At 40.1% G+C, this 22,767-nt stretch overlaps 1 protein-coding gene across 4 annotated transcripts in view; it reads left to right on the top strand.

Moving 5' to 3' along the window:
• Ten-m (teneurin transmembrane protein Ten-m) overlaps positions 1-22,767 on the top strand; it is a 525,552-nt gene that overhangs the window by 304,225 nt on the left and 198,560 nt on the right. The window contains exon 1 of one of the 4 annotated variants that reach the window (XM_070305179.1): positions 7,710-8,238. The exons of the other annotated variants lie outside the window; for them this stretch is intronic. Coding sequence (XP_070161280.1) covers positions 8,226-8,238 — 13 coding nt within the window. The 5' untranslated portion in view covers positions 7,710-8,225. Of the gene's footprint in view, positions 1-7,709; positions 8,239-22,767 lie in introns of those variants that run through there. 4 annotated transcript variants of the gene reach the window in all.

Here is a 22,767-nt window from a genome sequence, read left to right as displayed (position 1 = left end):
GGAAAATGCAATGAAAATAAAATATATTTGATTTTCTGCACATAAGAGATGGTTTATTAATTTAGCTTGTATTATTTTTACACATTATTCATGTCAGCTTTTTTACGTTTATATAATTATTAAAAAATATATTTCTGATTTTTTAAATTTTGTTACATTAAAATTGGTATATTTATTTAAATGAGAACTGAAAGAGTTTGTTAATAAATAGAACATATAAATGAATGTATACGGCGTCGTAAAATAAAGGCAGAGAAAAGCAGAAAATAATTAATCTCTGCGGAAAATCATAAATCCTTTCACGTAAAACTCGTGCCGAAGTAATCGCGCCCTTTCTCGTTTCAAAGGATGCTATCGGTGGATGAGATCCACGAGAAATAAATTCTTCTCGATTGAGAATCCGATCCTGACGATCTAATCACGCGATAAACACGAGCGCTATCCTTCTTCGCAAGGATAATATCTCGTGGAAGAAGGGAGAGATACATCAGGCGGCTCGTTAAGATACAAAAGCTAGCCACGTGCGATGTATCTCATGACAGCGTTATGTATGCCCCGTGAAGATTTTCGTCGTATTTTTCAATGCCGTTACAACGGCATTATACGCTGAATCAATGTGATAATCGTAAAAAAATAAGTTAACGAGTAAATAAAATTGTTTTATAGCCAGCAATTTTTTTATTAAAAAAAAAAAGGATCTCTATGAATTTAAACTTTTCCAAAATTTATAAAGATATTGTAAACATTTTCATTACAAGGTGTAAATTTAAAAAATTAGGAAAAGGAATATATAAATCTCTTTTCCCTTGTTTCTTTCTCTGTGATTTCCAAGAACTCGCGCTGTTTTCGAGGGCGCCCTACAAGTCTCGCTCCACGTCATCGATAACGTTCTAACATCCTTCGAATCCGGCAAGGCGAACACATACGAAACACGACGAGAAACGAGAGCCGTCGGGCGCCCACATCGATGCACCCTTTTCCGAAGCTTGAGCTATCCATCTTATACACGCGCCTCTGAAGAGGTTTTATTCCGTACCGTTTCCAACCCCTCCGGCCCGTCTCTTTCTCCCGCGATAACGCCAACCTTACAACTGATTGTGAGCGAGGGATGTCGCACCCTATTCGAAATTTCCTTCTACGTTTCGTCCGGGATCATCCGAGACAACTTAAATCTTCGACACCTTCCTTAAGCGAATTCGTCTCGATGCTCATCGATCGTTTCCGGCAAAGCGTTTGTACTTGCTCGCGCGAGATTATTATCTTGCAATTCGCTTACATTTCGATCTCGATAAATTATCTTTTATTAGATATGCGCGTTTTAGATTCACGCAAAATTTAATGCTTAAATTGATGGATTTACTTTGCGAACAAAATGAAAAACAATAATCTGAATTGTTTATAAAAATTTAATATATTCTATGTGAATATACATACACACAGACACATATATACATACATACATACATATATACATACATACATACCTACGTACGTACGTACGTATATATATATATATATATATATAGCGAGTTTCTTGCGAAATAATTTGATGCTGCTATATTTAAAATTGATGCATGCAAAAATGCATGTTTTTTACATCAATATTAAATAACAAAATTTATTACCTTTAAATTATTATTAAACATGATACAAGAATTTAAAAAAAAAATATATATATATAAAGAGTTGACTAATATTAATTAATATTAATATAATTCTTTAAACCAACATGCATTTGTAAAGAAACTATCTATTGTAATTTTAAATGAGGAAGAATGACAAATGCAGAAGATGGAAATGTTGATTATGAAACGCGCTTCTATGATAAGTTTCGTATTTACATATTTGTAAATCACTTCGTTTAAATCTGAATCCGATTCTTAAGAATGATAGGATAATAACACTCGCTGATGCATATGTAAATTGAAATAAAGCTGACATCGAGAAACTCCGGTCTCGCCTTACTATGTTGATCGAAACAAGATTACACTCTTGTTGCGATATAATAGATATATATAATCAAATGATTTATCAATAGAAGATACAACGCATTGATCAAAATAAGGTTACGATTGAATAGAAGTCGTAAAGGATACGCTGTCGATCGAAATTATTCTCAATCGTTTCATCAACTCGATTTGGAGAATAGCGCTCGCAACATAAGAGATGATTGATCAGAACGCGGGATAAAAAATTGGTATAAAAAAGTTATATAAGATAGATGCCACAGATAGATTTCCGACAAAAATCGCTCTTGCCCTGCTCTTCACGCTCTCCGCGATATCGCGCCTTTATTTCCGACTCTGCGAATTTGCATATTCCGCCTTCTTCCTTGCTCCTCATTCAAAGGTCCTCGTTTTATACGTCGGACCATCTCTGACTCCTTCGCGAAGATCAGCCTTTCTTTCTCAAGAAGAGGGATAAGAGGATGTAACGAAACGGAGGCCTCGAACTCACGTCTCTTTTCTCGCGCTCAACCGAACGAACTATCCGCCTTCTTTACCCGCGCCCTCCATTCTTTCCTTCACTGCATTTGTCCCTTATTAGATATTCCATTTTATTGAACAGGGAGCCTAGGAGCCTTTCCTTCCTACCTTCCCACTTGCATTCTTTTGCTTTGCCGTCGACTGACTATACACGCGATACGCGTCCCTCCCTTCCTGTAGGATCCTGTCTATCCCTAGCCTTCCTCAACTTCCCCCCTTTCCCTCAGCATTTGTCAGAAACGCCTGCCTCTCTTTTTTGACGACGCGCCTTTCGTCCGCGACATCGTTTTATTCCGCATCTCGAATTTCAAACGTTATTATTCATTCTTCCGCGAATCCCTTCGCGAATCTTAGATCTTTCGTCGTCGAGTATTTCCTTTTTTTTTCTGCCTTTCGACTTTCGCGGTGTTATGTAGAACTACGTTGATTCTGCTTCTCGCAAGAGAACTCGTGGTGGTTGAAACGACGATAGGGCGCCAGCGATGGTCGAAGGAAAATGGAAAATATGAGATAGACGAGAGAGTGAGGAAGAAATTTTGCTCTGTACTTTTACATGGAATTGAAACTTTCTGTATTTTGATGCAATGGTAAAAATTTTATTTCCCCATGATTCTATTGAGGAACAATAAGCTCCCGCATTGAATCGAATAGTATGATCGTAATTTTGTAAATGGTCAAGTTAAATTTGGATACAGTTTTGACGGTTCGAATTCAGTAGCAGACGATATGTAAAATTCAAATCCTCGATGAAATTTGAGTATATCGAAAACGAATTTTAAAAATTGTATATATTAACATTACGATAAAACATGTTTATTTCCTGTTAAAATCTGTCTGATAAGACTAATCGTATCAAATATTTAAATTGCTGCAGAGTAAAAAATATTTTTAATATTGAAGTTTATATTAAATATCGTAAATATTATATATTTAAATGATATTTCAATGCGCGTACACACACTTACCGCAATAAAGTCTAAATAAACTGTGTAAACTAAATATTAATCAACTAAATTATTTTCTATAATAATATCATCTCTCTCGGTACAAAATTAACGTACAGTCAAAGTTTACAATTTTTCATTACTTTCTGCACGTTCGTTTTTTTATTATATTCGGCTCTTGCCGAATAAGAAGCGTCTCTCCCAGAATAAGAAGCATAAGATTCCGCGCGACCTTTCGAGTAATCGGTAACGAGACAGCGATCTCTTTATACGATCTCTTCCAAAGTAACTCGCATTCTTGAAATAACGAGGTTCGAGGAAACGTGCGGCCGTGGAAAAGTGGGTAATCTTCGTCGTCGTCGTCATCGGTGAATGTCGTTGCACGTACGTGGCGGAACGGGGAACGCGCGGAGTCTCGTAATAATATCCGCTTGGGCAGGACCCGCAGGGCGCACCCTTTTCCTCGTACACTTCTTCTGATCCAGACGATCATTGTCCCTTTCTCCCTCTCTCTTTTTCTCTCTCTTTGGGAGACCATCTTGAAATGATCTTACCGGGCATTCCTTGCGGATCCACGCAACGAGATTAATCGCGCTTCCGCATCTCTGTCCGCGCATTTACAACACACTTATACTACGATTATCTTTCTCATGATAATGATTCTTCGGATAATAGTTCAAAAGCATAATCGAGCCAAAAAGATATTAGAAAAAAAAAAACAACTCATATATATTTCGATTAATTCATATTAAAAATAGAATTTAAAATCGAGTATAGAAAAAAAAAGAGCTTGATTATTTATACATTAACAAACTATTTTACGTGATTATTTGCTACCTGGCTATTAAGCTTCTATCTGTGTGAAGTTATTTTATTAGATTATTTTTATTAATTTTATCCCCTTGTTCGTATTCTCGTCGCTATCCCATATCGACTTTCTCTCGTCCCTTCTCTCTCATCTGAGAACAGCTGATTATGTCAGACGCGTTAGTTAAGACCGCGTTTGTTTATCTGATTTAACGTTATAACGGCAGGTAGCAAGACAGGCTACCGTGTAACTAAGATTGAACGGAGAAAGAGAGAGAAGCGGGGGAGGGAGGATGATAGCCGGCAGGAAAGAAAGAGATCCTTGAGATATAGGGTGAAGGAGCGAGAAAGAGGGGAATAGATAGATCTGACGCGCTTGGTTCTGTCGCCGAAGGCGAGGATGGTCCACCTTCCGAAGAGCAGTTTAGTTACGATGAATGGACCGAATGAATCACACGGACCAATTAAGGATTACAGTAGACGACGTTCCGCCAGTACTGGCCTTGCTTTAGTTAGCATCGGTACCGGACTTGCGATGAAAGAAAAGTACTTCTAAGATGTTGGGGGAGAGGAGTGGAGGGAGGGAGGGAGGGAGGGGGGGGGAGAAGGGGAAAAAATCAGGTTTCCTCACGCCTGCTTAACCTTTGCTGACTTGCACTTAATTGGAACTTCTAAATATACTTTCCGCGTAGTACATTTTGTCTCTCTCCGAAACTATATTGAACTAGGAACTCTCTCTCTCGGACTAGAGACAATTTTGAGCGAAGCAGAGCACCGAGATGTAAAATTTTTAAAGTCGTATCAAATGTCGTCTTTTTATAGTTAAAAATATATTCTTCTTTTATTAGGAATTCTGCATAAAATTACGAAAATACAGATTAAAAAAATAGATCAAATAGAAGATATTAAAAAGAATCGTATTTTAATAATATATGTATCTGTAGTATTTTTAAAATAAATTAATTGTCATAAAATTACTATGAAATGTTTAAATCGAATATTACTTAAGCTGATTCAGAATTTTAATGAAATTTTACTTTTATGAAGAGATTTAACGCTATTACTCCATAATGCATTATCGGGTCAATCGAATTAGTGCGACTGTAGATAAAAGGGAAGCACGTTTGTCTTTATATTTACTTTAGGGAATATCGCGTATCGATCGACAAACTGCGAAGTTTCAAGAATATTTCTTCTCCGGCGAGAAGCCCCATCTCCCGTCAAATGTTCTATCTCGCCTGTTTTCAAAGTGGTCACGAGCGTTCCTTATCGTAACGACCGTTCGGCATACGACAGGTAATGGAACTTTTGTCAAATGAAATGGGATAAAATGGTAATTAATTATCGTTTTTTTTTTATTTGCGCTGATGAAACTTGCGAATGTATTTAGCGGTTAAAAATAAGTCTATAAATTATGCGCACGATCTTCTCGTTAGTATACAACTTTAGAGATATTTTCTTAGCGAAATTTTTGTTTGTACTTATCGGATTACGCCGCGCGAGCAACGTAAAGTTTCATTTGCCATTCTAAATTTTATTACACGAAAAAGTTTTAGATAAGACAAAAACGGAATAGCACGGGATTAACACAATGCGCTTTAATTCAGCGGTACTATACGCGCTCACTTGGTAGTTTCAGAAGCAATCTACCATGCGCGTGTGCGAGTATCTGAACCATCTACTAATTTATCTCCAACTCGTACCGAGTTATACGTTACCATCTTTTCCTCTATCGTTAACGAGATCGTAGACTGCACGTCACGCTTGTAACATTGATAGATTTTACGTGAGATTTTTTTTTTTCCCCAAGGCATCTTAATCGTTCGGCGGATACCTTACGTAATTCCAATTTCGCACATATCGAAAAAGTGCCGTTACGCTTGTCCAAAGTACTTGGAATGCTCCCAACAAAATCCTTCCTTTCTTCGTGAGATCTGAACGACCACCCGGATGTTTCTGAGTCGATGCCAAATTCGTTTCGAAACTCGCGATTCAGCTGTGCGCCGAGTTCGCAGCGGCAGTAATAGCGACTACTAAGTAAAATAAAGAAGAGAACAAAAACGGTGCATCGCGTACACATCTAGAAACGTATAACTTATTCATGCCGATATATCCTCGCGATAATCATAGTAAAAATTCTCGGTTGTCATTCGCGAACTACTTTTCGTTCGCATACTAGGCATATATTTACGAGCTATAAGATCCGTTTGAATTTACGAATGTCCATTTCAGTAGGATAAACGCTTCCAGGAAATATTGCAAAAATATTTTCTGCCTATAATATTACGAAATAGTTTTAATAATGTATACAATAAAAATAGCTTGGTTCTTTTGTAACATTAACAACGTATAACCAATTATTAAGTTTCAAAAGCAATGACTATATTAAGCATTCTCTCTCTCGTTGAAAAATTTACGGGAATAGAAAACCGGAAGGAAATTTTTAGAACAACGCTTTAATTTTTTTTTCTCATGTAAATTTTTTATTTAACTCTAATCTTCTTCTCTCTTTTTTCAGTACTTATATTAAATATTAAATCTATATTAATAAATTACGAAATAATATAAATAGAAGTTCTCACATTTTCTTAACTTTGCGAATGAATAATTTAAGTTTAGAGCGAGACAAATACATCTTTGTCATTGTAAAATAACGTTTAATTAAAAATAAGCTGTTAGCGAGGACAATGGGATTAAACATCAGCCGTCGTTCCAATTAATTCAATTTGTACAGTAAAAGTACAATGTTTAAGATGATTAAAGCAACGTCGAGGAGAAATTTACATCGATGCGTTGCATAATCGGCGCAGTTAACCCTAATCTTACTTATGACCTGTGGAAGTCACGCGTTCGTACGTTACGAGGACTAAGTGCTCGATCATGTGAACTCATTCGACACTCGATAATCGTGTCGAAGGAGGATCGCACGTCGACGATCGCTCATCGCGCGAACCACCTGCAGACCTTCCTGGTCTTATTCTTACGCGAAAAGAGCGCGAGAATTACCGGCGTGCCACTCATCCCTTCAGTGGGACGGGGATGTCGCCGAGATATAGAAGCTCCACCTCTCCTTCTCTTTCTCTCTCGGGGGTGCCGATTTGGGGCATGAAGCACGACAGCGCGTTCGCGTGTATACGAGCGCGTACGTCGAATACATTTGCGCGACACCACACGCACAATCGGGCAAGGAGGGAATCACAATGGGAAGAGAGATGGAGCGTGCCGAGGGGTGACGAGGACGACGAAGACGACGAAGACGACGAAGACGACGATGACGACGATGACGACGATGACGATGATGACGACGACGGCGACGACGACGACGACGACGACGTCGACGTCGACGTCGGTGACGGCGGCAACGACGGCGCAACGTCGCCATGTTGAGCCACGCATGCGCCGCGTGGGAGTCGGAGCCGCGGACCGTCGGGTCGAACGAGGAGGCCGGAGTCAGTGCACTGCCAGCCCCGGAACCGCGAACGTCGATCTCACGCGCGTCCTTGATCGTCACCAGCGTAGATTCGCGTCGCGTACAGCACGTACCGTGTCTCTGCGCCCTCGCGCGCGTTCACCGAAGTGGGTGGACTCGGGTCACGACTGACTCTCGACCGCCCTCCCTGCCGCCCGAACCGCGTGTAGATCGTTCCACCCTGGGTCCCGCGCCGTTACGAGAGCTTCCGGAAAGGAACGTAAAGCACCCGGTATCGACGACGGAGCCGGCTGTTTTAGCGGACAGCCGCGTGCAATGTCCTCCGTCTACTAGCAAGCTCTCGCCACGAATGCGGCAGCGATACTGCGGTATTCCCGTGTGATCAAAGTACCGCGCCGCTCACCGGTTGGTCCTTGGTGCTGACTGGCTTGGCAGAGGAGATCGGTTTCCAGGGGGGGTATCCCAGTGGCGAAGATGATGGTGATTTAAGAGTGTCGTGCAGTGCTCGTGTGCAATGGTAGAGGCAACCGTACGAGCGATAGGCATAGAGGACCGTAGATGTACCAGCCAGGTGGGTGTCAGGGGATGCGAAGATCGCTATCCCCTTAATAATATGTGCTCTCGGGAAGTTTCATATATTCTACGATACTTTTTCTTCTGCCATTATATTACCTGCCCCCGCAACCAACAGTCGCGTGTCTTTCGGGATGCGCCATTCGTCTCCCCACCACGCCCAACATTTGTAAACGGCCGCTGGTCCGAACGAGAAAGCGCTTCTCGAGAGTGGATATCGTGCCACTATCGTTTTGGTCGTCGACACGGGCACGGGTAGGTGGGGAGGGGCGGGGGGGGGGGTCGAATTCACTTGCACACCGAAGTGCATTGCTCGCGCGAGAAGATGAATTTATCCGGGCGGCGCGATTCGTTCCGAATAAGTAGGAAAAATCTCGCATAACGGGAAAAAAATCTCCGCTCTTTTCGCGCATTTTTTCATGCGATATTTTTCAGGCGATATTTTGTTTCAACCGCGACGGACGCGCGTTTACCCTCTGCGCCGAAAAATCATCGTTTTATTTCCGCTTTCGCGCGGAATAACGTGTAACGAATGGGGAATAGGGCGATATCGTCCTCTGTCGCTATTGATATGTCGGAATTGCATCTCCGCCATATCGTACCAATGCTGATAGATTGCAATTTTCAGTTTTTAAGTTCACTTCAAACGCGATTTTTGCGACATGGGGATATGATGTTTCAGTTACCGGATGCAACTAAAATCGAATATTGATTTTGGATTACGATTTAAGAACAGAATATGCTATTTTCATAAATGTTTTGAATGCGCTTGTATTTAAACAAAGTAACTAACGTTGCAATATAATATGAGCTTTTAATCTTTTCTTGCTCCTTCAATAAATAACATGTACATAAAATAATATATTTTTATAAAATAATACACTTTTCAGAAAAAGATAATTATTTACTTTTTTTTATTGTTATATATTAATACTAAAAGTATGATTTCCGGATATACACTCGGGAAAATCGGAGAGGCATTAAAATCATAATAATCTCAAAATATAAGAATTTAGAAATAATTTAGCATCTTGGAATATGCGTGTCGAGAAAAATATCGATCTCGTAAGTAACGCTGTCAATTTCAAAGCTAAACTGACGTCACAGGGTATATCGCTCACTCCAAGGAAAGCCTCCGTTTTACTCGTAAATGTGAAGTAAGTTTTTACGAATAAATTCCTTGCTCACAATCGACATTATTCCGTTGTTCGCGTGAGTTCCACACGCGACGTACACGATAATGCTCTAAACCTCGCTTTGGAATAGAGATTGATTGCGGCGTCTCTTAAGGATAACGAAGGCGCCGTTTTTCTTCCATTCCAAGGTTTTCAGCGAGAAGTCGCAAGCTACGAGCACACTTCTTACGCACGTTTGCTACACGCATTATTAGAAACTCACGCGAACCTTTTTATAGATTAAGCGAACTGTGATTCTCTTAAAGTCGCCGGTTGATAAAGAAAATATCTCGGGATAGAAATGCCATGTACCTCCCGAGATCGCGGCCGCGAGATAGCGCATTTTCCTGTAACGAATTATTAAATTTTTCGCGTGTATGATGGAACGTGAAATATATTTTAAAAAATTGCAGTAGTTGATTAATTAAAATAACTGGGGCGAGTTTCTTTTTTGGATGAATTATCCAGCGCAAATATTGAAATTCATGTAGGAAGAACTAACAGGGTAGCAATATTATACGCAAAATCAAAACAGGTGCCCCAATCTACCTCGAAAACGTTGTACTCCTGCGGCTGAACATATTTTTCATTATACGCCGCAGCGATGTTAATACAAATATATTACATATTTTCAATCCGCAAAGATACAAGCGTTGATATGAGAAATATGTGATGTATTTAATTATCTTCTTCGAATTATTATAATAGCTTGATATATGTGTCTCTCTCTTTCACATTTAAGTTATTAAAATAATTTCTGAGAATCATATCTCTGAAAATACAATGTGTGCAAATATGATGAAATAATTTGACGCTGACACTTTTTAATTTTTTTTTTGAAATTGAATAATAATGAAATGGCAATATATATAATAATTATCGATTTATATAAAAGAACGTTATTATGTGTATTTATGTGATAAAGAGCGTGGTTTTTGATGAAATTTGATCGTTATTGATGTTTCGTCCTCGATGATATATTAACATTTTAGTTCGTCATTTAATTCGTTTAAGTTGCAAAATCTGATCGCGGACAGATAGTAATTTTCAACGCCACTTAATCCCTTACGTGTGATCAAAGCCGTAAAATCCTGAAGCTTATATAATATGTAACAAGCTATAGTATTTATAATCTCAATTTTCATATCGGATCGGCATAATTTTCTGGTCGTTTAACAAGTAATTTACCAATTATACATGATTATTATACGACGATCGATGGTATGGAATCAGCAGCGCGGGAACGTTGACAGTGCTCGATACGGGATTAAAAGTGAAAATATGATGCGTATTAACGAGGATATTATAAATGATGAAATTAAATCAAATTATAATTAACGATGGTAATATCGTGGGTACACGGCATCGAATGCGTGGGCACAATAAAGACGAATGAATATTTATTACGCGTCGAAATAATAGAGAAAAATCTACTATTCATACGGTAATGAATATTATCACATTTGTTTTCTAGACGTATTTGTGTAAACACACCCACCGCACGATAGTCTGCTAACATATTAATGAGTTAATTAATTATTAATATATATAAACACACACATACACGCACCAAGGACAAATTACAATGTATCGTGCGAAACAGGAGCTAAAGAGAGAGAGTTCTCGCTTTATTTTAAATACATTTTTTATCAAGCACTCGCTTCGCTTACAAGCGTATCTTTGAACTCGGGGACAAGAATAACGTTATAATAATAAAGCGAGAGAGCTTTGGCATTCGCGATAGAGCAACACGTGGCAATAAAAGGGAGAGGGGTCGCCGTCGCGAGGAAACGAGGTTATCCCAAACGAGACGGCGCGAATGAAGATTAAAGGGTCGCCATGTTGGGAGGCAGCGTTTTGTCAGCGTTTTAACGAAAACAAATGCAACATGTATTATCCGCGACGGCGGCACGTTCGAGTAGCGGCGCGTTGCACGTGCCGTTGGCGTTGGTGTAACTAGAAAGATAGTTGCGCGAAAATAATGACATATGTCTCGACGTGCGCGTTGCATAAAGTAGAAAGGCAAAGTCGCGCTACGTCTACGGTTAATGGTATGGTAGGATACGCGTCGGCCTCCAGGCACACCATTAGGACCGGTGTCACGTAGGGAACGACAAGGGGTGGATAAGACTGGGGAGGGAGGGGACGTAGAATCGTCCATAAAATCTCATTGTCCCTCGAAAATCGTAGCAGACAGTGCATCGAGGAAATTGCGGACGGTGTTGCAGTCGCTGATCCCGTCGTCCTGCATCTCGTTAGCAGGACTGTTAGAAAGATTCTCTCACTCTTCGAACGAAATGGTTCTATGAAATTTGATAATCTGTAGCTTTCCATTTTTTTTTTCCCCTCCCATTATTATGGAATTATTATGAACGCAAAATATTATATAGTGTATAAAATAATATAATTTCTTGATTATTTAATCGATGTTGGACACGTTATTTAGAGACGAGTTTTACGAGGGAAATTGTTGATCATAATCATGTCAGCTTCTTGAAAAGTAAATCTTGTATAAAGTTTTCGTAGATACGTTCAATATTATAGAAATCAGCGAGCGAGCGTTCAATGATCTTAAGATGATTGAAACCATTTCTCCACGTAGACGACGAATGACGATGATTAACTTCTCAGTAGCGGCAATCAATTGCACTTGACGAACGATTCAATGAATGCGAGATCATTTCTTTGGTTGGGAGCCGGCTATTAAAAATACTTAACTCGTCGCAGGTCAATGACCCAATGTCGTTGATACCGTCGACATGCAAATATCACGTATGCGCTAGCGCATATTACGCATTCTTTGTTTGCAACACTCGTCAGCTTTGTCCCGGGATGTATTTCGTTAAGCGGATCGCGATTCCTCCTTCGTTATCGCGGTGATTGATGTCGCGTTATCACGCGGACCGGATGCGCAAATATCTCTCGAAGCGTAATACAATTCTATTGTATCAGTGCTTCGCGTTCCTTCGCAGTTCACATGTATTTATCACTCGCAAAGATATTATCGATCGAATGATTTCCATAATTCTCATAAATCCGAGTACACGCACACGGAAGGATAAACTTTGCACATGCAAATAAAGACGGTGAGTTTATCGCACGACCTGTAGCGCGCGGACTTATTATTATTCGCGCCTCTTTTCCTTACAACTAATTGGCGCGTCAAAAAGAGGCGCGGGCTCGCGGGGCCGTCGTAAATATTCATCCGAGATCGATCAATCGTGCAAACCCCCGAGGCTTTAGTACGTCTATAGTACGTCGTCGCAGAGTGTGACCGACTTTTTCTCCCTGAATTCCGCCTTTTGTCTTGCACCGAGGTGATTTACCGGCGCATTGTGCGAGCGAGACTCGGCGCACGAGGCCATCTCTCTCGTCGTATCTTTTAGAAATTCAGATACTCTCTCATGCCGATGCGCACAAGGCTCGAATGGAAGTGGACAGGAAATTCGCCGCCAGGATTTCTTCATGCGCGAGATTCCCTACGTGAAAATCGTTCTTAGACCGAGGAAAATAAAGGGACGGAGGGTATCTCGTAAAATATGCCGCCGCGTGAGAGAAACAGCGACGAAGGTGTCATGAAATCCGTGGAGACGCGAAAAAATAGATGGAACATGTCGGATCGTAGATGTTGCCGGAACATTGCGAGACGAGAGAGAAAGAGGCGAAGAAAGGGCCGGAAGGGTCGGGGAGACAACGCATCCCGGATAGGCGCATTTGAAAATGTAATCAGTATAATAGCAAGGTGGTTCTACGAAGCCGTGCAAGCGAGAAATGCCTGACGTCTCGCCGCTTCTCTTTATGTCGTTGCCGTTCTCTTCTTTTCGTCTAGCGCCAATCCGCTTCGCCACCACCTCTGTTTCTCTGTACATTTCTCTCTCTCTCTCTCTCTCTCTCTCTCTCTCTCTCTCTCTCTCTTTCTTTCTCTTTAGCCGTCTCTTACATTCTTATCTTTCGTCTCTACGGCTTTTTTAGTCGAGGAAAATGTCTCTCTTTGTCCGTCCACTTTAATTTGTTAAAAGCGCGAAAAGCAACACTACCTGTCCTGAGACGAGAAATATGTGAAGCTTTAAACGTGACCTCTTGAATGCATATGTTCCAAATTCCGCGGAAAACGATTGCACGGGAAGACAATAATAAACCGTGGTCATCATTTTCTGAATAACATTCATGTACCAAATACTATATATACAAAACACTATTTTAAATATACGAAAATCTCTTTTTATTTTTCTTTACACACTTCGCTGCAATATGAAACATTTAATTGTCAAATATGATAATTGTCATATATATATATGCGATGAATACATTTCGTCACATATGCTATTTTTTCTAATATCAATGAATGCACTATTATTAATTGGAGAACAGTGTATTTGAAATTGGATTGAATTCTATAGATAGAATGCGATTAATAACAAGAACTTTTCTGCTTATAGAGTATTATCATATTAATTAATCATGAATACGCAGGTATTTCATTTTTGTTGCACACATAAATTCCCATGTAATACTCGCATCTTTTGGATCATTTATTATTACGTCATTGAAATCAAATTTCTTTACAATATTGATTATCGCTCATTATTCGATCGATATATATATACATATATATACATTTCTCTCGCGCATAAATTTCCCGAATTTGCAAAATTCAAATTTGAAAATATCAGAAAATTAAATCAGATTAATTCGAATATTGTCAGACAACTTGTTAACTAAAAATAAGAAACAACATGCATGCTGATATATACGAAAAATTGCGAAAATATCGTGTAATAATTATACACGATATTATATCTATCATTTATTATCGCGTCTTGGTTCAACGACGAAAGATCACGAAGAAAAAACATGGATATGGATGCAAATATGGCGCGCGGAAATTATCGAGCTATTTCCTCATCGCGAGTACGGACGCGTTTCTCGACGAATTGTCACAAAGTTAAACTCGGTCGGCGAGCAAATTCATGAAACATTAACTTTGCTTTCCACACAAAGCCGGAACTTTCCATCGCGCGACTTGAATCGGTACTTGTGCCGTTTCTCCGTCTAAAAACGCGTTGCAGCGTATCGTCCACGTCTTCATTCGTCTGCTTTCTCGTTCGCGATTCGCAACGCGGCTATTTTTACTCGTCCCGCAAAAAGCTGCGCCGCAATAATTGTAATTAGACATCGTGCACGCAGAGAAAGAGAGAGAGAGAGAGAGCTGGTCTCTATAAATGCCCCGGCTCGTAAAATCGCCAAACGCGGGCATTTCCTCGAGCTACAAATATCGTGTTGAAAGTGAATTATTATACACGGTGTTTCAGAAACATCTATATTTGTTTATATTTTAAGCTACAGATTTTGAAGAGACGAACAGTGATTTTTGTACATCGCCTTTATCGACTCAATACAAGGCACGACGGTATGTAGGGTCTTAGAGCGAACGGCCGTCAAAGTGCGTGATAGAACTGATAGACATTATCGCGGGCATTGAGGTCGAGTGTCACGGAGACCACCACATTGATCCCGGACGAAATCGGGCCTCGCGACGCGCACGTCCGTATATCACGGAGCTGAACACACACACACACACACACACACACCGTGTATGTCTCGCTATGCGGCACGCACACAGTGACGATGTCGCGGATTCACGCACACTTTGACACGCATTTAGAGGTCGAAGCGTATACACGCGTATCCACCTACCTACCTACGCCGAATTCACGCGGGATTATAGGCGCGCGCGTGTACCTACATGTGTGTACCTACATGTGTGTGTCCACGTCTGTGCGTATAGGTGGTACGGAATGGTGACCGCGACACGGTATATAGCGACGGCTAAACCCTACTAAAGCTCGTAATGTATAGCCCGGCGCAACCCGTGCTACGCCCTTCGGCCGAACCCTCTCTTCTCTTCCAGCACTCTCCGCTGTCTCCCAAGCCACCCTCTCTGATTTGCCACCTATCCTCCTCTGTCGTCCCTTTCCTTTCCCCCGCTCGCCATTTCTCCTGTCCCTTTCCCGGTCCTTTGGATTCTGATGGCGAGCGCAAATCCGGTAGAGCGTTATCGACCTGCAGAGACGGTTTTAACGAATCGCTGATTAATTAGAGCAGACCATCGCCGGTAACCTCCGGCGATCCTTATCGCAGTCGATGCATCTCGGAGACGCGTCTCTTCGGTTGCAGACGCCACTTTAAAGGTGCGCGATAGAAAGAGAGAGAAAGAGAGATGTGCTTGAATTTCCGTGCACGCGCGTCGCCTCATACGTGCAGGCATTGTCAGCAGGCAACCGCATCGTGCTCAGGAGAAAAGGAGAATGTAACGATGTGTCAGCATTTGCGAAAAATACACTGCATGTTGTAATACTACCCACCGAATATAGTTTATCCAGTAGATTATAAAAGTTTAATCGTATCAAGAAAATCTAGATTGCTAATAATAAAATAAAGTGAGTGATAAAAATAACGATGCGTATAATCAGTTTGTCATTCAAAGAATTAATGAATTGATTATTAACGATATTGAAATTGGATAAATAATAATTAAATTCTTAATGATATCGTACGGATTTATAGTAGTGTCACGAGTTTAAATGGGAAAAAAAAAACCCAGTGGAAATTAATTTTAAAATATTAAGGCTACATTAGGCTTGACAATTTATTTGTGAATATATAAACTGACGAGTTGCAACTTTTATTCAGCTCGCGTGCTCCGCGCTTTGGTTTAATAAAAAATATTTGTTTCTATATAAAGATGCAATTAAATTTTAAAGCACGATACGAATTTCAATGATGAAAGGTAAAGTTTTACATTGAGGGAGATAAAAACGCGTACGCAGCATATCGAGTAATTGGAATTCGATACACTGTACATTTCGCTGTAGTGATTTGTGACAAACTATTTTTCATCACACACGAGGGGGCAGGTAGTAGAATATAAAATTCGTGTCGGCGCAAATATATGCTTTTCATATTTCCGATAGGCATGAAATGCACCAATAGGATAATATTGAATTTTTTTCGAATTTTCTGTTTTGGCGCGTTTAAGTGCGCAATAATGGAAATGTACGGCAACAACGAAAGGCGATGGCGCGTCACATTGTTCGCAATCGATGTTATACGTTTTCTGTCACGCTTCCTGCGCGCTGCGAAATATGATATTCCCTGCGGAAGTAGCAGCGCGCAAAAACGTACATTCGTTCAAAAATGTCCGAACAATTTTTACATATATTACAAATCGTGTCATTTCGCGCTACATAAATCTTTTCTAGTTACTCCTATTGAATTATCGATGCGAGATTAGTGGAGGGTCGCTTAGGATTGATAAAATATCCTTATATATATTTCATTAAACTGATCGTTCAATCTAATTAAAAATGTACGTATTACTTTGAAAAAGATTATTTGTGAGTATTTTTTATGATAAAAGTTATCTCTGCAAGAGAAAATTATCACACATACAACATTAAATTAAATTAAAACTTAATAAATCTAAAGAAAGATCTAGAACTTTTATATTTATTAGGTATATTAATATTTGAAGACTCGACATAAGCTTCCCTGTTAACAATAAAGTCGATCTTTTTATATCTTTCGTGGATATTCTCAATTTTTCATAAGATATTTTGGTTTCACTTTGGAATTAATTTGAAGGCGACGATTATCTGATGAGATTTTTTCGCCTTGATCCAGTGCGCCCAGACTCATTGCGAAATAACGAGTAATTTAAAATCATCGTCTTTAAGTGACAAATCAACCTGAATACGGAATGAAGAGGGAAAAGGGCGAGCGTCTTCGAATTAAGGCAGATCGCGGTCATCGCCCTTCAACCATCGTATCCTGTTTTCTTAAACCTGAATTTATTGTTTGCTTGCCGCACCTCGTTCGGCCCTTTCCTGTCTCTCGGGGGAGTTTAATAAATCTCTGTCGTGTTTTGCAACGAGCGGGAAAACGAGAAGGTTCCTTCCTCCTCGTTGTTAGGCGTAACTTCCGCCGTGGCCCACCCTTGGAGTCCCCGCGCGGTCAAATTTTCCGAAGGGGAAGCCTTTGGCGAAATCGGAGCAATAATTTCTCTCTTTCTTTCTCTTTCTCTCTATCTCTTTCCAATGATATTAATATATATAAAATAAAAAAAAAATCACCTTATAAAATCTCAATTTATTCTTTAATACGTCATTAATAGTTACATTTAAAAAAATAAAAAACGATTATAAATATTCCCTTTTGATTTGCTAGACTTATTTAAAGCAATTTAGATTTAATTGAAAATTTTATTACCGTACATATAATTTATCATAATATTATTTAATTTGCCTAATCAATATATTGATTAAAAAGATATTGTGGTATTGTGCAATATCAATGAAACGAGTACGAAGAAGTTAGTGATTAAAAAAAAGAGCTTTTCTCTGCAATATTTTTCTTTACTCAACTAGATTTATTAAAGCAATCGATATTATACTGCGGATAAAAATTATTTAAATATTGAAACATTATAAATTATATACGACAATAGCAATAACCGTAACAAAATATGCATTAATTTGTTCTCATCTAATTTAAGTCCCAACGTTGTTCTCGATTATTATAGTCATGTTATCGATACCTTCAGACCCCTAAACGCGGAACAATCAAATTCATGCCTCATACGCGACAATTAGAACGACTTTAGTGTCTCGCACGTTCGTGCTCAGTCTCGGTAGTGCAATTTCAGTCGGCAATAAAATGAGGAAAGCGTCGACGGGCGAGAAAACGAGACGGATGATATCTTCCTCGATTTACCCCGCGAAACGCGCGATTCGCTGATAGCTCCATATCACAATAGCTAGTCGGTATCACGCACTGGCCAACCGTCCTGTTACCGTTTCGCCTCACGCGCTCATCGCGAAATTTAGTATTGCCATAAAACGCGACGAAAGGGAGAGGCTCGGGAGAGAATGATGCACTTGCGCGTCGATGAGCCAAAAGGATAGGGGAAAGAAACGTGGGGGAAGGCTGGCCAACGCGAAGGCGACGGGATACGGAAAAAGAGATAGAGGGGGATGAAACGCACGCGTGTTACGAGGGCAGGTCTATTTTCAGTTGATGCTCGAACGCCATCCCTAAAACAATATCCCGGAGCGAGAGGAGAGAGGTCGCGGCAGGATGGACCGACGACAAGGATGAGGTTGAAAAAGGAGGATGGCTAAAAGAGAGGGGCCACAGGCGAGAGCTTGGCGTCGCGGTCACTTTACTTTAACGTCGAGCGACGATAAAACACGCTCTGAAACGTCGGTGCGAGGTGGGGGGGGGGATGAAAGTTTTTACAAAGCCTTATCCCGGGTTTCTCCGCGAAAAGCTGATTCTACGTCATGTTTCGAACCGGGTGTCGGAGGAATATCAGTCGCCGATGATATCGGTTACTCTGTACATTTTTGCTGCGGAGAAATTATCTGAGAATATCTCCGTGCTCATTTGAAATCTGATATAACGAGGTTAAACGCGAGACGCTCGCGCATTCGAGATACTTTAACCAGGTTATTCCGGACGTTGTTGAAAACTTCGCGTCGAGCTTATACTCTTGCGAGAGAAAGAGACGACGAGGTAAGAGAGAAAGCGCTCGGGGATAGTTTATTATTTCTTAAGAAAATACGAGAGACAACAAGTGGAACGGACGTAAAATCGTCGAATGATTACGCGAAAAACAAGTGTCTTCGCGGAAAAGTAAGAGCGCGGTGGTTCAAAAGTTTCAAAGTAAACACATCTTCCTAAGAAGATACGAGAGAGAGAGAGAGAGAGAGAGAGGTAAAATTACTTTGATACGGCTAAAGATCTTCGTAACGTTGCGGAAGTTATTATAGAAAACATCATAGAGAAAACACAGCCGTCGGGCGTTTATCGCGAATTAAGGCAAAGTGCGTTGCTTCACGCACGAAGATTTAAGCAACGCAATTAATCGATTATAACGGAGAACGTATTGAATTGATAATGGGGCGCGTAATGGCGGAAGTCGGGATCGCTAACTCGCTGATTTTACTTTCACGAGGTGTTAATCAGGCGGCCAGAAAAAGGTGTTTCGTGGGCGCACCGGCGAGAGGAGGGGAAATTTGTTGCGGATTTGCATATTCATGGTGCGTACACGTACTTACCCGTCGTGAAAACATTTACCTTGGATGGTCTTTATTATTCCTGGCTGTTACGAAGGCTTCGAATTCAAGACTTTGTTGTTTCCACGCGAATAAGTTTGTCACGCCCGCGGCTCTTATTATCGTTCAAATAGAGCTAAAGCTCTCGGAAAGTTATCTTTTATTCCTACACCGAGATAACCGATTATTTTATGCATTATAACAAGTTTTCCATATTTTTTTTCATTTTTTTCTCTCTGATACAATACGTAAACATAAACTATACGTAACATTTTTTAAAATAATATTTGTTCGTTATATTACTATTCGATAAAATATTTAACGTAGCGTATTGTTCGTCAATTGCATTATTTTCACAATCGAGGACGTAATGTTTAAAAATATTAAATTTGTAATCTTTTAAAATATATTTTTATAATAAACTAGTGAATTAATGTTATTGATAAAAGTGGGTATTAAAGTTTTCTCCGTTAATGAACGAAGTGAACGAAGGATGTGAACCGATCGTAACTTTATCGAATCTATTCAATCGGAAACTCCTTCCAGCATCGGGACACAGACTCCTCTTTTCAAAATTTTTTACTTCATTTACTTGGAAAGATATTTTTATTATAACCCTTTTACTTTTTCTTAATTATGTTTGTGACATTATCCTATATTATATAAAGTAGTTGAGAAGTATTACGACAATAAGCGACTTAATTATTAGAAGAGATAATAATAAATTTTAATGACAGCGAATTCACGAATAATCTGTAATTAAAAAATAAAAAAAAATATTGTTGCATAATAGGTATTAAAGTATCGTGAAAGTATTCTCACTCCGCAAATATAAACTTCTTACTAAACATTCTATAACTTCGGAAGCTATTTATAGTACTTGCTTCCGTGCCAACAAAACACAAACCGTTCATATGCTATAAGTATGCGAGCAAGCAAAGTTCACGGCAGGTGTATAAACAAACGGAAGCCAAGAGTTCAGAATATTACGTGTTACGATTACTTAAGCGAATATTTCAAACCCGTTACTACTTTTGCAGCTTAAGTGCCTCAATCTCTAGTTTGCGATTGCGAATTGTCAAGAGAATCGATTTGGTCCATAGAGCGGCGGGAAAACTGAGAGAACCGACGTAAAATAGAAAGGGGATGAAGGAAGAGAGAAAGGAAAGATGCAAGAAATTGGACGGTCCGCGGGGCGTTTCTTCGGTTCGTTAGTGACTTTATAATAATGAGAACTCGGGCGATAGTGCGGAGGGTGAACTGGAAAAATGGAATCATCTCTAATCACTGGCCTTCGTTGCCGCGAACAAAGCCACAAGGAGAGCATCCATTCGACGATCGTCGGGGAAAAAGGTCTCGCGACTCGCGATAGTCCGAAGAACGTGGAAGCTGGAAAATTAAGCCGATAGAACATAAAGAAAACTCATCGCGAGATGCCATTTTTTTTTTTTTTTTAATAATAATAAAATTTCTCTCCGCGATTTCACAATCGCGTCTTTGTAGGCCAGTCGAAACTAGCGGCATTTCATCAGCAATGGCGTATAATTTTATTTGCTTACCATGTGAAAATCCAAAGCGGATGACGTACATAGGAGGAAATAATTGGCGTTTATTCCATGATCTTAATACGGACCTTTACATTTGGAATAAATAATTTTAATTAGCCAATGTTCGTTTAGCCCCTCGGACGCGCACAGCCAACATTACCGTAACACCGGTATGGAAATATTTGCGTGTCGATGTCTTTTTTAATTTCGCGTGTTATTGTATACTCGGTTGTATTCATCGCGTAAATTGTTTGGTCGAACGCGGAGAAATAATAACGGTAATGACTGCGAAATTAAAGCCACGTATACCGTTGAAATAAAAACAATTCGGTTCCGTGTTGCCCTCCCCGCTGCCGTCGCGAATTTTTTCATTTTACACCGATGATCGCAGTGTACTCGCGCTCTTTTTTTTCTCTCACTTTTTTTTTCGCAACGCGTCCGTTAACACTTTTGCGTCTACTATTGACAGCATCCGGCGCACTTTGACGGTCGTTAACGGAGAGACACTGAACGCGATATTGAATCGCGCGATCGTGAACAATCGGCGATGCTCGATGAATAGATTGGAAATGGGGCAAAATAACCTACGGCGAGAGAGATAGCGAACGAAGCGAGCGTGCTAGGAAGTATAGTTAACGTTGATTTTCCCTCGAATAATCACCGTTTTATCAACCATGAATAAAGTTTCTATTCAATATAACAATCCCTCTCTTTTCTTATGTAAAAAAGGGTAATCGTATAAACTTACTCAAGATTAAATTTATATAACCGGATGGTAGTATAAAATATAACTTAATATTTATGTAAAAGGATAATGTAATCTTTGACAAATATATTTCTTTCGCTTTAATGCATTAATTTGCTATTATTTCCCGGACAAGGACATATACAATACGAAAGTAAATGAAATTCATTACATATCGCTTTCACGAATAGTTTACATTCTCGCGTTACATACCGCGGTGCGCGGACGCACGATTACAAACCCCATGATAAGCTCGATTACATTATAACACGCGCGGAAACGGTAACTACCTAACATCGCAAAATATTTGCTCCCGAGATATAATAATATTGCGTCGCAATGATTGCATTTGTCGGGCATCGAAGTTTGCCTCGTATCCGCATCGTTCAACAATGCAGTTAGCCTATTTGCGAAATATCAACGTTACCTCCGCGTTGTAACAGTACGCGTGTTGACTGTGCATACCGATAAATCGGCGCGCGATTAATTCTTATGACGCGGCGAGAAGCACGGGAAAACATCTAAACCGCAAAGCGTTAAATCCCGACGCTGTTTGCGTGAGAGAATGAAGATGAAAAAGTTAGAGAAAGATAGAGTAAAAGAGATGAGCGGGCTCGGTGGCGTTTGACAGTATCGCGAGGGAGCGAGATGCGCCACAAGTACACATCGATACGAGAAAACGGATCCCGCGACACGACGGATGGGAGGAGGGGGGTGGGAGATGGTAAAGCGCGTAAAAATCCGGAGAATTCCCGAGGAAGCCACAATCTAGCTGCAACTTCAGCGACGCAGTCCTAGCGCAGTTTTCAAAGGACCGCGGCAAGTGCAGCCGAGCGAGTGAGCGAGAGAAAGAGAGAGAGAGAGAGAGAGAGAGAGAGAGAGAGAGAGAGAGAGAGAGAATAGGAAGACGGGGACGAGAGGGCGATATATTCGGGGGACGAGATA

Source organism: Polyergus mexicanus, unplaced genomic scaffold, assembly GCF_030449975.1.
Source record: "Polyergus mexicanus isolate NDT 795.1 unplaced genomic scaffold, iyPolMexi1.0 SCAF_12, whole genome shotgun sequence".
Classification (NCBI taxonomy): domain Eukaryota; kingdom Metazoa; phylum Arthropoda; class Insecta; order Hymenoptera; family Formicidae; genus Polyergus; species Polyergus mexicanus.
Note: the sequence above shows the minus strand (reverse complement) of the source record. Positions and strands in the feature narration are given on the sequence as shown.